Here is a 15,542-nt window from a genome sequence, read left to right as displayed (position 1 = left end):
ATTCATCACAAGACTCTATCCTCCGTTGGTTCAGACCTTTGCCACACGAGGAGGCACAGATGTAACATCACTTACACGCAACAGAATGAAATGCGCAAGAACATTCTCAGAGTCATACAGGACGCAACAGTCACCAGCCCGGTCAGCAGCCATTGTGGGCATATTCTGCAAGACATGATCCACACCCACAGGGAAATTCTTTGTCCAGCTGCACAAATAATTGTTGGGCCAAGCAACGTGGGACCAAAAAGGAAAACACCAGTCGATATTAGGCCTTGGAGCCGCCAGTGAGAGCCACTGATTGGAACAAACACCAAAGCCACCAACGGCCAAAAAGAGCTGCGACAAGGCACTCGTACTTTAATCAAAGGACAGATTCGTCTCGTTCAGGAAGAAGAAATAACAATTAATATTTTTCCTCCTCAAAGAGCCTTCCAGCAATAAAACACCATCATGCGATCCGCCCCTATCGGCACTACTCAGGAGCACAAGAACTGTGCAACGCGTAGAGGGCGCTGCAATCAAGCAAATTAGATGCCTCACGGTGGCGGACAGACACCTCACAGGCCAAGCATCAACCAATCGCGAGCAGCATGCCTCTTCATGGGCTCTTCGTTTTGGTTCCAACCGAGACGGAAAACCTTCGTCGCTCAGCACCAACCCCGCGTTGCATCGTGTCGTCACATAAAACAAGTGAGGATGGCAGAGCGCGTCATCGGAGAATTTGCCCTTAAGTGTGGGAAACAGCATCGCACCCGCCGGAAACAGGTGCGCATGGTGTCCCTCCACGTCAGCCGCGCAGCCTGTCAGCTGAAGGAAAATATCGGTGAAACGGAAGTCAGCGCACTCACCTCCACCCCAGGCAGTTTTATCAGGAGAATCGAAGCACAGGGTTGGGGGCTCCACACTTGTTGAGGAATATTGTGACGCTCTGACGCGTCCAATTGCATGTCCACACAAGGTCCTATTTCCTTTTCCCACGCCGCGTCCGCATCGCCTTTTAATTCACATTCAGAACAGAATAGATAGCAAGTGGCGCCTGGTCAGCCAGCAGCGTTCCATTCTTTATGGCTCCAAATATCAAAGCCCCAAAAAGCTCCGGCCATCAATCAGTGATGCCGTTGGCACAGGACCTCCTCTGGCCAACGCCACACACCTGTTCCGGAGTACATGTTTTCCCATGCCTCGCTGACGCCGCCCTCAGCATCCCCTACAGGTACACCGTGCATTCACTCCCAAAATACAGGTGTGGGCCACACCTCAAGAAAACTGCACAATGCGCCTGCAAACTGCTCGTTGAAAGTTGTCATTGTGTTGAGTGTCAGGGGCAACGCACTCACACGTCGCAGCTCCTCAGAAGATCAAAAAGGTGGCAACCATCATTCAATTGGGATGGGCTTCGCAAACCCCTTGCGACTTTTGTCCGATGGGGTGCTTCAGTGCATATGAAGCCTTGACCGCGGGACGGAATGCCTATGCGCTCTAAAAAAGTAAGCAGAAACTCACGGGAGAAGGATACATAATATAGCGGAAGCAAAATGCCACGAATATAAAAGAACGGTAGAAAAATTATATGGAGGGATATACATATGAAAATAGGCGTTGATCAATGTGTAGATATATCGATATGGGTATGAGCATAAAAACGATACTTTATTCCTATTCATTGATGCATCTGTATAGATATGGATGCATCCATTTTCTCTCCTACAATTTGACAGATTGCTTGGTTTCTTGGTTTATGGAATTGCTATTTTATTGGCCGCATATGTATGTATATAGTTGTCGATATTGATATCTATTCAGCGCTGTTGATATATATTGTTACTATTCCTCGTGTCTTCTCAAATAAATACAAAGGCCCACACGCCAGCCACCATTGCAGAGCTTGTCCGCCCAACGATCGGAGATGTAAAAGAGAGCCCCGGCACCCGAAGTGGGGGCCGCAGCGGAGGCCGTGAAGCACACACCACCGCTACGCACCCGCCCCGGGGGTAGCGCGGTGGCTCGATAATCCGTTGCTTCCAAGAATCAATAAAACAACAAATCACAGAAACAACCAAACATGGACGCTATAAATGAAAAAAGGAGAGGAGGGCAGCCTGCCAGGAGAAAATACGGCCTGCCGCATCTGCGAGGGGCCTCGTGCCTTCTCGCCGCGCGGAGATACTGCTGGGGCAGAGACCTTCCACTTCAAAGTGGAGACACACCAATACTTCCGTGAAGCACGGCTTCCCCACTTCTCCAATGTCCGCTCCATGCTTTTTTCTGGGTGCCTGCAGAGCCGGGCAGCGGAGTAAATGCCGACCTGCCTCTCCGCACAGTTCCGGTCGGCCGGTTTTCACAGTGTCCGCTCGATGCCCGTGGCGCGCCGTGCGGTAGCGGGTCAGTCAGGCATTGCTATGGCACTGACACCCGCATGCTGGACAGCGAAACCAAACTGGTGGGGATCCCATCGGGATGTCGTCGCCGGGCAACGTGCGTCTTCTCGGCGGCCTGACCCCTCGGCCGTCGTGACATCGGCGACAGCGTGATGTCCATCAACGCATGTGTGTGCTTGCCATTTTAGGCACACGGTGCACTGTTTCTCGGTGGCATTCTCCTCCTGTGCAGAGGCGGGGTTTCTGTGTGGGTTTGATGTTCTTCATGCGGAGGTTCGAGCTTTGCAGCACGTGGCTATTTAATCTCCATTTTTAGTGTCATGACTTTCTTTCTGTCGGGTGTTTGTGCCGTGTGTGGGTGGTCAATCCCCCGGCACTGCCCGCCTGCCTGTCGCATGAAGGGCACTTATGAAGTGCTTCCTTCTTCGGTGCCGACCGTGGCTCTGTGCTGGAGTGTTCGTGTGCTCGTATGCGGGATGGTGGTCCCGCTTTTGCCTGAGCCCCGAATTCACAGTACGTGCATTCGAGCAGTGTAGATGCCGTCAGACCGTCATATTCCATGCAGCGCCTCCTATTTGTTGGGGAAACACTTGCTTGTGAAAGTGCCGAAGATAAAATACGGTTCCGGCTTGCTTTTCGTACGACGCAGTGCGGAAACTGCATGGGAGAGACTTCGGCCTGGGCTCTGCATTGCGTGGCGGGGGTGCGATCAGTGTGGCATCGCTCGCTCTCGTCCTCGCCCAAGTGGCGGGCGGTGGTTCCGGTGGGATTTCTGGCGGTTCCGACTCACCAGGAGAAATTGACTTCCCACAGCGCCTGGGAGCGCGTAATGCCACAGACGTTGGCCATGTGTGTCACGACACCCACGCGGCAACCGCAGTGCTTGCCGTACACCGGGCAGTCTGCCGGGCGTCGGATCGTGGCGGGGTGAGGTCCAGCGGGAGGAGGAGGCGTTTCCGTGCGAGGTTCATTGCGTGCCTGCTGTGCGGCATCCGAGTTGCACCAACAGCATGTGCTCGGGATGGCGAGCTGCAGTGGCCGTAGCAGCCATCCGTAGTTGAGCAGAACCCCGGTGCGGAGGCGGGCCGGTGCGGCCTCTACCCCACGAGTGAGGGTGGTGTCGATGCGCGTGGGTCCCAGTCGCCTGCCGTAGTGGAGCAGCAAGCTTCCTCCTGAGCTGTCGGGCACAAATAATATGTTTGGACAGTGCGACCATGCCGGTGATCCATCTGTCTGTGAGCTGTGTGAGGTCGGATACCGCCTCGGATTTAGCATCACAAGCTTCGTTCCTGGACACGCCACAGTGAACAACGACAAGCTGCATCCGTGTGCGCGCTCCTCGGCGCGGCGGGCAAGACAAAAGGGTACGTCCACAATGTGAGTCACCAGGTGATCCAGAACCGTCAACGTGTGCTTGCGTGCTTCCACGGTTCCACGAGAAGCTGCAGACACGCACGCCGCCGTGGAAACAGTCTCGGTGAATATCGTACTCTCCATGCTAACGCCACGTCCCTCTGTGTCTGCTGTAGTGCATGAATTTCGCACAGCCAGAAGGAAATTGGGGAAAAGAAAGAATTCCTCGTGGAGGCATCCCCATACCAGCGTGGCCAATCCACGACCATATCCCTTGTCTGTGGAATGTGGTGCGCTAAAGGATAAGTGTGGAACGTGACAGTTATGGCTTGGTCCGTCACTTCCACCGCTAAACACATGGATCACCCTGTGCACTCGCCACACCAGGGCAGGCCTAATTACGGCAATGCGTCGTGCCTCTATACATAATCCCGCTCAAAGACGTTACTGGAAACCCGGAGCCCTGCTGCTACTCTGCCGCCGCTTTGCTCCTGCAAACTGCAACGCTTCCTGCATGTAAACCCACGGTGGGGCAGAGCTGCAATTCATTACTTCCACTAGGCGGTTCGCTGGATCCTCCTCCATTGCACAAAATGGGTGCTGAGTTCTTCGAACGCAACCCCATGGAGTTGCAGTCCGATACAGCACAAAATCAGCAGTAAGAAGAGCGACAAGCGAATCCCCTTCCACACAATCAGCGTGGAACGAGAGAAATTCCTGGAAGCTCCCGCTCAAAAAAGAAACAAATCGATAGAAACAACAATCAACAACACGATCGGTGCTGTTGACGATGGATGGCTGTGGTGCGCAGCACATCCGTGGCCCTGCGCAATCCCTCATCGACCTGCAACAAGCACTTAATAATTCCGCGTGGTGCACGTCACAGAAGGGCGTGATCACTTTTGCGGCTCGCACTGGACACACGGTCCAGCGGGCTCAGCGCGTCTGAGCGGGTGTCACCAGCCACGGGCTGCAGCGGTGCGGGTGGTCGGTACGACGACGCGCCGGTGGTGCCTGAGGCGTACGACGATGACGTCACGTTGTGGGGCTTCTGCGTCTCTTCGTCGCCATCCTCGCCATCGCGCAGCAGCGCCTCCAGCCCACCACGCCGCGGCTCGCGCAGCCCCTGCCAGTGGCGGTCCTCCGCGTACCACACAACGACGCTGTACACAGTGACCGCAAGCAGCACAGTGGTCAGCAGCAGCACCGTAGCCGCGTACGCCCTCGCACCGCCGTCGCTCGGCGAAAGGTGGTTGGCCGCGCTGACCACGCACAGCGCCGCAAGGAGCACAAAGCCCGCAGTGTGCATCACCGTCAGGAAGGCCGAGCGCATCATGTTCGTGAGGGCAATCACGCCCGCACCCGCAAGCAGCACAGCCGCCATGCAGAAGTACTGGACGTGGCAGCCTCCCACGGGCGGGTGCACAGCAGCAATCAGGCACACCACACACAGCGCCGACAGCTGGAACACGCACCAGTACACGTGGCTGCCCCTCATGTTCGTCAGCATGCCGCCGTACATCCGCTGCTGCGCCGCGGGGTGCCAATACCCGACGGGGTACAGCAGGCGCTCGTGCAGCGGCTTCCTCGAAAACTGCCAGTACCTCGTGAAGCTCGCGCCCACGTGGCGGGCAATCAGGTAGCACACGCCAGCAGGGAACGCCACACCGTACAGCACGCCAACGACGCCGATCACGCGGTGCTGCACGCGGGCGTCGGGCATCGCCAGTGCAAGCACGGAGCCGAAGAAGATGCCGAGGTGCATCGCGTGCGCCACGACGTACGTCAGGCTCGGGAAGCGCATCGCCGCCCACGCACTCGCCGCGTCCACACCGCGCCACCGCTGGAAGGCCGCCGTCACACCGCAGTGCACGCACCCGAACACAGCGGCGAGCAGCGCGTTGCCCACCACCATCCACAGCGGGTCAAGGGCAGCGAACACCGACAGGAAGTACGGCAGCGCAGCGGTGCTCGCACGCTCCTGCGCCGAGGCGCATGGCATCCTCGCAAACACGCCGAGCGCCTGCATCTCCAGGACGGAGCCCAGCCCGCCGGTCACCACCACCGCAACAGCCGCCGCACCCGCAACAACGCCGGTGATCGCCGAGAGGGCGTTGGCAGCAGCGGGCAGCGTGTCAAACCTGATCGTGAAGAAACCAAGCAGCACACCCTTGCAGCCGCCAGACACCGCCGCAGCGTCGCAGCGAATCACTATCGTCTCGTCGGCAGCAACGAAGTAACCGCGGTGCACGGGCACAGCCAGCTCCAGGACGGTGGACGGATTCGTCGCGTTGCGCACCCACGTCGCGTTGCTCAGCATCGCTCCCCACGGACCACCAAACCCGCGCGGCTGTGCCGTCGACACAGGCACGAAGCTCAGGTGCGTGCCGAGCTGCGGGTCGCGTGCCCATCGAAACGGCGGCGGCAGCGCCACCATCAGCAGCGTCGGGACGGCGCTCCCACCGCCGCGGATGTCGTTCTGCGTCAGGCCTCCTCCAGCCGCCGTCGTCGTCACAGCAAGCGTCGGGCACGCCACGTCGCTCCACCACAGCGTGCTGCTCACCGACGCCGTCGGGGTCCGCGTGGGCGGCAGCGCCACCGTCTCCGTCACCTGCAGGGTCTCCGTCAAACTGTAGTGCGTCGTGCACAGGCTCGGCGTCCATTTTTGTGTCGGGCTGCGCGTCTCCGTCAGCGTCGCCGTGTGGCTCAGCGGCGGCATAGCGGGCGTGCGGTTGCACCCGTCCACGTGCGGCAGGTACACCGGCAGGCAGTCGCGCCCGTACCCGCCCTCAGCACAACGGCAGCGGCACGACCCCGACATCGCCCTCGTCGCAGCGGCAAAGCAGTGCACGTCGGCATCGCACACGCCACACGCCACGGGGCGGAATTCCCCGATGATGCCGGCGGACCTGTAGTCCATCGGCCGCAGCGCCTGCCCGTTGAGCGTCAGGCACCCCACGACGAAATTTCGGCCGGCACCCCCAAGCGCAACGGTGCCGTCCATCACGACAGTCCCGCTGCCGGCGTTCCCGTGGAGCGTCAGCGTGCTCTGCACGAGGTCCGCACTGCGCGGGTACGACGGCAGCGACAGGAGCCTGCCGCTGATGCTGTTGCCGCGCACCGACAGCCACGACCCGGACGCAAACGACGCCGACCCCCGCAGCACCAGCAGCGCGCCATCCGTCAGCGCACCGGCGTTGTCGTTCACTACGACGGCGGACGCGTTAGCCACCACACCGCGGTCAAACACCAGCCCATGCGCGGCGTACACCTGGCTCCCCGACACGCGTAGCACAGCGCTCCCAGACGCAACCACGCGCGCACTCGCGTACAACGCAACGTCGCCACCGAGCACAGCCGCGTCCAGCGCAACGCCGCCACCGACAAGCTCCAGCACGGCGCCGTCCACCACCACCGTCCGCCCACCAGTCATCACAGTCACGAGGGCAACGCCGGACACAACCAGCACGGACCGCACAAGCCGCAGGCCCGACAGCACCAGCACCGGTGCGTACGGCGAGGACTGCGAGCCGGGAAGATACGGAAGCGGCGTCGGCCTCGTGGCAACCAGCAGGGAGTCCGTCACCGTCAGCACGGACCCTGCGGGGAACGTGCCGCTCAGCACAAGCGCGCCGTTCAGCGCCTCCACATCGCACACCGACAGCTCCACCGGCCCGCCCTCGTCGCTCCCCGCCGTCCCCGCACCGCGCAGCGCTCCACCGCCCATCACGTACAGCACGGCACCGTTCAGCAGCGACACGTTCTGCACAACGATCCGCACGCCGTCCCGCGCCATCCACGGCACGTAGAGCACAGGACTCACGCCGTCCAGCACAACGTGGCGCAGCGTCACCTCGCTCGCACCAGCAGGCACGACGAACACCGACCGCACCGTCACGCCCTCGCGGACAAAAACACTCGACGCAGTGCCCACAGCGGGCGGCAGCGCGGGAGCTTCCACAGGCACGCACGCCTCGCCGTACCCGCCGCTGCCGCACACGCACACGCACACACCGTTCCTCATGCTCGCAGACGCCGTCCCGGGCGTATAGCAGTACGTGTCCCTGTCGCAGACGTCGCACCCAACAACGCCGATGCTCCCAGCGTCGCCAAAACCAGCCGCTGCGTACTCCTCCGCCGTCGACAGGAAGCGGCCACCCGCGTCGTTGCACGCCACCCTCACATGCGCCCCAGCCGAGAGCGACAGGCTCAGCGACAGCATCCGCGGCAGCAGCGCTCGGTTGCGCACAAAGCTCAGCGTGCTCCCAGCAGCGGTCACGGCGCCAGCGGCGTGGAGCATCTCCCTCGAGACGCCGTCGTGCACGTTGCCCTTCACCAGCAGCATCGACCCGCCACCCAGGCTCACCGTCGAATAGAACGCCACCGCGTAGTCCTCCGTCAACAAGAATTCGCTCCGCACAAGCGCCACAGCGGAGCCCGACACGCTCACAGTCCCACGCACAGACACCGCGTGCTTGCACAGCAGGAAGTCGCTGTCAACAAACGCCACCACGGAGCCGCCACTGGCCGCAACACCGCCCTCCACCGACACGCACAGCCCCAGCGCCGTCTGCACCAACAGCCCGTCCAAGTACAGCGCTCCGCGCGACGACAGCGCCACGCCGCCAACAAACAACACGCCAACAGCGTCGCGGAACACAGCCGCCACATGCGAGCGCGCAATGGTCAGCACGCTCCCAGTCAGATTCACGCTGTGCAGCACGAGGCACGCGGAGAGGTTGCCAAGGCCGTAGGCGCCGCGATACGCAACACACGCCTCTGCGATCAGCACCGAGTCCACCACAGTGACGCGCGAGCCCGGCGGAAATCGGTTAGCCACCAGCACGCCGCCGCCGGAGCGCGACTCAAGTCCGCTGATCAACACATCGACGCGCTGTCCAGCAGGCGGGTCGGACCGCCACCCAACAACGTACAGGCTCGCTCCGCCCACAAAAGTGCAGTTCGCCAGCGTCACGTTGCGCACGCTCCCTGACATCGACTCCACGTCCACCACGACGTCCGCCGCAAAGGTCACACCAACGTAGCACACCACCGACGTCCCGAGACCGGCGTTCACCTCCACATCCACACGCACGTCCCGCACGCACAAGTCGGCGCCGTCGGTGCTTGGTGGCTCGGGAACAGCGACGGGCAGGCACGCATCGCCGTGGCCGCCCTCCGCGCACGTGCAGGCGCAGCCATCACTCGACGCCGTCGTCGTGTACGCGGGGAAGCACGACGCCGCGAGAGTGCATGGGTCGCTGCAGGTCAGGATGGTGGCGTTGTACACGGACGGAATGGCGTAGTTCGCCTCCTCCTCGCCGTTCACAGTGTTGCACGCGGCCACAATCGTTCCGTTTGTGAGGTCGCTGGAAACTGCAGGTATCCACAGCGCTTTCGTCATTCCCGTGCCGGAAATGAATTGGTTGCCAGAAACAGACAACGTGGAGTCGCAAAGATTCGCCGTAGGAGATATGCAGGCAAAGTCTTCCGATGGGGATTCACGGCAGAGGTTGTCGCTCAACTGCAGCCAGGATTTGTAGTAGATTTGGTAGCTGGATCTTGAGAAAAACACAGCCAAGCTTCTCTGCATCTCGTTGCTCTGAAAAACGACCGCTGACTGGGACTCCACACGTGAGGCCCAAAGAAATTGCATGAAGTGCTCTAACTCCCCCACCACGACGTTGCCTCGGATCACCACGGCAGAGTTGTTCAGTACACTCAGTGAAAATGACTGGCTAGACCCCTCAAGATGTATAAGCGTGCCGTTACCGCCAGCCACATGAAACGTGTTGCCCATCACCGCAAACACGGAGTGCCACAACACGCTCAGCGCAGATCCAACAAAGTAAATGACGCTTGACGATGCCGCCACGGCGTGAAACACATTGCCACTAAGCACCACCGCGGAGTCGTTGCTGATCACCAGTCCATTCATCGCGACACACGACGGCCTCCTAAGGACCAAACCCGACCGAGGGATCAGCCTCGTGACAGCAAAGTGGTTCCCGCTGATCGTGATGTTCGTGTGCGGTGGAAACACACCCTCCGGGCTGAGCAGCGCGTCACTAAACGTGTTGCCGGTGACAACGATGTTCAGCGACCCCACAGCGGCGTGCACGCTGCCCAACAGCAACAGCACGGCGCCGTCCCTCCACGTGCAGCCATCGAACGTGACATTCGCCACGTCGCCCGTCATCGCCCCGACCAGCACCGTCAGGCTCATGCCGTCCCCGCTGAACGTCACGTTGCGGTAGCACAGCCACGACAGCCCGCTGCCCACAGCCTGCGCAACCTCGGGGTACACCATTTCGCTGATGCACTCACCAACCGGCGGTGGCGGCGTGGGTGTTGCTGTTGGTGGTATTGTTGGCGGTGGCGGCGGCGGGCCAGCAGGCACAGGCGCCGGGACACACGCATCGCCGTGCCCTCCAGCAGCGCACTGGCACTCGCAGTCGCTGACAGACGTCGTCAGCGGAGCGAAGCAGTCGCCGTCCTTCGTGCACTCCCCGCACGCAGCAACAGTCGTCACGTTGGTGATGCCGTTCAGCTCCAGTTCTGCCGCCGTCGTCACCACACGTCCCGCGACCGTCAGGCACCCAGCAAAGAACCTGTAGCCGGCGTCAACCCGCGATAGCAGGGGTCCCGACAACCCCGTCGAGCCCATCCTGCAGCCCGTCAGCGTCACAACACTGCTGCCGTCGATGCTCACAAAAGTGGATTCGGATTCCTGAAACATCGCACCCACTCCCACGTCGTTGTCGCGCCAATCCAGCCAGCTTAACAGCTCAAGAGACCACTTCTTGCATGCATAGATAGCGCAGGGCACGGGAGCGCTGTTCCCCACCACGAGCAACACGCTGTGATCCGACACGCTCAATCCGTGGCGTATATACAGAAGACTTTCCCCGGAGGACATTGTGCTGTTGAGCAGCGCAAAAACAGAGTGATCACTGACACTGAGGATATTCATGTAAAGCATGTGTGCGTATCCATCGAAGCTGCAGTACCGCGTGTAAAGAGAGCTGCCACCCACCAGCGTCAGCGTCCCGGTCGAGTACAAACCATACGCATCTTGCTTCGTTGCATGCGCATTGACGTTGCTGACCAGCAGCGAAGACGCACTCAGCACAACATTCTTCAGTAACAGTATGCTAAGCTTGTTCCTCCCGGTGTCCGGCAGATGGACCTCAGAAGACTGCACCGCGTCAACCTCCGTGACGGCAATGTCGCAGTGCTGCGGGAGGGCACGTATAAACGCAACAACAGAGGACTGCATCACCGTCTGGCTCACGCGGATCAGAACGCCGGCTGACTCCGCCGCCTCAGCACCCCCAACAAACTCCAGCGCGGCTCCGTCACGGAATGTGCACCCAATGAGCGTGATGTTGATGGGGAGATGCAGCGGCATACTGTTGAGAGAAAACGTCAGCGCAGCACCCACGCCGCTGAATGTCACGCCCTCGTAGCAGTGGTGCGTCTTCCACATGTTCAGCGTGAGGTTCGTCAGCGTCTGGTCCACCACACAGCTCGTGTCGCCATCGACGGCTCTCTCCGCTACGGGCGGCACAACCGTGTCGGGCACCTCGAAGGGAAGACACGACGCGCCATGCCATCCGTCCTTGCAGCTGCACGAGCACGAGCTGCGGTCCACCGACTCCGTCCCGGGCATGTAGCACGCCGCGTCGTCGTTGCACGTGCCGCACCTGAACACCTCCACGTCCTCAGGAAACACATCGTCGTACGACACCTCCTTCTCGCCCTGCAGGTTGCACCCAACGACCAACCGCGCGGGTGGCTTCTTGACCATGCTCGGCAGAGCCAGATCAGCAAAGGAATAACTATCGTCCACCTGACGGTTGTTTGATAGCACCACGGTGGTGCTGCTGCCCGACAGACAAATTTTGTGCGTGGGAAGTGGCATACTCAACACTGAGGCTGCGCTCACGTTGTTGCCCTCCACACGCCACTGCGCTCCACCCTCGAGTGTCACAGAACCGTCCAAAAACACTAGCGTGGAATCAAAACTCTCCTTCCTGCCAACGAAGGTGCAGTCCGCCACTCGCAGCAGCCCCGCGGAGCTCACGGTGGCATGCAAAAACAGTTCGATGCCAATGGCCGCTCTCATCGTGTTGTTCTCAATGTCAAAGTAGCCGCCGTTCCTCACATCAACAGCATAAGCATAAACAGATGATTCCACACCCTCATCCTCCATCGTAAGCAGCATGTTTCCCTTCACAATGATCCCGCCACCATCAACAACACCATTGATGAAATAGACTGCGTACCTATTCCCCTCGATGCGGTTGTCGAGTAGCAGCAGCGTCGAGTTAGCACCGAGAGTAAACTCCAAAAATAAAATGGCGTAATATGACGCCGTCACAATTGCACTGCCAACCACCAGTATCAGGGAGCTCGCGCCAAAATGGCCCTCAAACTCCAACGCTCCGGCATCCAGCATCGAGGATGTCACGTTCACGTGCACATGCGCACCACTCCCCCTGACCGACAGGCCCATGAAAACGCACTGCAGCAGCGTGATGTTGAGTGTCTGTTGTGGCGCGTCAAAGCTCCACAGGTCCAGCACGATCGCGGCGGTGAAGGTCACGTTGACAAAGCACAGACCACGCACACCGGGATCAGGATAGTCCACGGAGCTGATGCTGCCACCGTGCACGCAGCGGATCTCCGTGTCGTCCGCTTCGGGGAGCGGGAGCGGCCCAAGGCCGTCCGGAACAGCAGCCGGCAGACACGTGTCACCGTGGCCGCCAGCAGCGCATACGCACTCACAGCCGCTGATGCTGCTCGTCCTCGCTGCAAAGCACACAGCGTCCATCGTGCACACACCACAGTCCAGCACCGTCACGGGTGATCCAATATTGAGGTCGTCTCCGTAATCCGTCACAGGTGAGCCCCTTGCCTCGTTGCACACGCCGTAGATGGTCGGGCGCGAGTCGGATGGCAGTGACCAGTTGCTCGTCATTTGTGCGATGGTCGACGAGTACGAGCCGTACGTGAAGTTGTTGTCAAGTATCGACCACACACTCCGATCGCGGAACGCCACGCCGTTCTCCTTGGCCACGTACACAACGTAGGCGGTGCGGAACTCGTTGTCGCGGTGCACCAGCCAACTGCCACCAGTCACGGTCAGCACATTTGTGATGAGCATGGCGAAGCCGAGACGGAAAGTGCTGGACACAATCTGCAGCACGCTGCCGCCAGCCACCACAACGCCCTCAAACACACACGCGCCCCCGTAGTACTCGGTGCTCGGCGCACTCCACGAGCTGTTCTGTATGGAGAACACGGAGCCGCCGCTGACACGCAGGTCCGACGCAAGAGCGTACATCACGTGCATCTGCGCATTGACAACGCAGCTGTCCATGTAGAAGGTGCTGGACAGGTTGGCGCCAAGGCCGTGCTCCACGAGGATCGCAGCGCACAATTCCCCGCCACACACCAGCGTCGACCGCGTCATGACAAAACACGTCGACAGCAGCCGGACGCCGTCCAGGACAAGCGCGGGGCCGTACCGAAATCCCTCGTGGCCACGGGTCGTCGGCACGTACTGCGACCCGCCAACCGTCGCGCGCAGCGTTGAGTTCGCCAGCAGCACACTCGAGTGCAGCGGCATCGCGCCATGCAGCACGATCGTGCCCTCCAGCGACGTCACGTTCGTCATGTTGACGAAGGCGTGCGGCATCAGGCGTGCCGTGCTCTCGCTGAGGCCTCCAATCCGCAGCTGCGACCCGCCCGCAAGCACGCAGTGACGCAGCGTCACGTTCAGCGCGTCAGCGAACGCGTCCATCGAGCGCAGGTCCACCGCCACAGTGATCGGCCCGCTGAACATTACCGAGTCGAAGCACGCCGTCGCACGCCCGCCGCCAACCGTCACCGACTCCGTCAGCGTCACGCCACTCACGCAGCCCTCCGCGGTATCGCCACCACCGCCACCGGCCCTCGCAGGCGGCACGTCGAACGGCAGACATGCCTCGCCCACACCGCCGGCACGGCAGCCGCACACGCAGTCGGAGAACGACGCCGTCAGCGCATCGAAGCACGCCAGAGCGGCCGCACAGCCGTCGCACGGCACCACGCTCACGGAGGGCAGGCCGGCAGAGCGGTAGTCGCCGCTGCTCCGCAGCACCCGGCCGCCGGCACGGTTGCACTGCACCGACACGACGCCGCTCGTGATCGTCGGCCCGGAGACAAGCGTCGCGCCGGTGGCAGCGCAGCGAGCAATCGACACGGTGCCGCCGCTCAGCGTCACCCCCGACAGCGATGCCACGGACGACGCCTCGCCCACCGCCCACACGTCGTGCAGCTCCAGCCACCCGCCGGCATCGATCGTCCCACCGTCGCAGCGCACCAGCGACGACGCAACAGACCCCTCGACGCCCACGAAGCGCAGCACCGAATCAAGCACCTCGAGGCGCTCGCCAAGCACAATGCCGCCGCCGCTGCTCACAACCGACACGTTCGTCACGGAGAACACCGAGTGGCCCCGCAGACTGAGAATCGACGAGGACGCCACATTCATCGCGGACGCGGTCAGACCGCCCGACGCCTCCAGCGACACGCCGTCAAGCACCACCGCGCTCGACAGCAGGTCCACGCCGCCGCCAACGTACACCGCCGACCCGCCCGCATGCAACGACCTCAGCACAGTGTTGCTCACACGCAGCTGCGACTGCAACAGCGACGTCGCGTACAGCACAAGCGGCGACGCCACAGCGTCCGTCAGTCCGCTCAGCTGCGAGTAGCGCATCGGCCCCGGCGTCACAATCGTCGAGTCACGGACCGTCACGTTCGTGTGTGCCGGCAGGTTGTGCACAAACACAAGCGAGCAGTAGCCGCCGGACAGCCCGCTCACGCTCACCTCCAGGCTCCGGTCACTCGCCGGCTCGCCGCTGTAGCCCCGCACGTAGATCTGCGCACCGCCGTCGCACACACAATCCCTCAATTCGATGCGCAGTGCGCCGGGAAGCATCGCCGGCACGTCGAACACCACAGCCACGCCGTTCGTGATGTACACGCCGTCCATCAGCACCGTGTCCACGGCGCGGCCAACCGTGATGGCTCTGTCCACCGTGCCGCCCCGCAGTCGCAACACCACCGCATGCGCCGCGGGCACCCACGCCGTCGCCGCAACCAGCGCCAACGCCACAAGCAGCGCCGCACGCACAGTCGCAATGGCCCTGCGCCGCACACGGTGCCGGCTGCGCGGACACGCACCTTCCGCAGACCGCATCCACCGACACAAACAGGCACCAACAGGGCTGTCGTGGCGTGTCGCACTCGCACCGTCAACCGTAACTCCCGTTTAGCAAAATCCCTTCTACAGATGGCAAATACAGATACACAATTCCTATATATCGCTATCCCACTAATTCTGCTATTCCTAATACAGCAATTAATAATTAACACCTTGAAACGATAGTTGTGCTGGTGAAGCCAAAGTAACTCTAAATGCTCGGTCAGAGGAGAAGGAAAAAGCAGGAACAACAGCAAATAAACACAGTGGCACGCAGAAGCATCCGGCCACAGCCCGACCGCCAACATACAGACAAGAAGACGCGCAGATGCAATCACAACAGTGACATCATCGCCCTCCCTCATCGAACAGCACCGCACTAAATCACGCCGTGGATACTTTGTGAACTAGCGGCAATGGGGCAGCGTACACGGAACGGCATCAAAATTCCATCCTATAATTGCTAAAATTTATGTTTCTCGTACTTGTTGGCAACAACACTAAAAAGACCACAGAAGAAAAAGCTTCCATCCTTCCTCAAAATCAAAAACACA

The 15,542-nt window shown here is 60.8% G+C and overlaps 1 protein-coding gene and 1 pseudogene across 1 annotated transcript, besides 1 other annotated feature; both read right to left on the bottom strand.

Annotated features, from left to right (window-relative positions):
• On the bottom strand, window positions 1-1,521 carry Tc00.1047053510449.20 (annotated as a pseudogene).
• Window positions 1-15,542: part of a sequence feature (areas not merged during assembly with more than two copies in the genome that could not be assigned to a particular haplotype) that runs on past the window's edge.
• Window positions 4,615-14,985, bottom strand: Tc00.1047053510449.10 (dispersed gene family protein 1 (DGF-1), putative; the record flags this gene model as incomplete). Its single annotated transcript, XM_803695.1, has 1 exon — window positions 4,615-14,985. One exon carries the CDS (start codon window positions 14,983-14,985, stop codon window positions 4,615-4,617), a length of 10,371 nt encoding a protein of 3,456 aa, XP_808788.1.

This window comes from Trypanosoma cruzi, genomic scaffold (assembly GCF_000209065.1).
Source record: "Trypanosoma cruzi strain CL Brener 1047053516757 genomic scaffold, whole genome shotgun sequence".
NCBI lineage: Eukaryota > Euglenozoa > Kinetoplastea > Trypanosomatida > Trypanosomatidae > Trypanosoma > Trypanosoma cruzi.
Note: the sequence above shows the minus strand (reverse complement) of the source record. Positions and strands in the feature narration are given on the sequence as shown.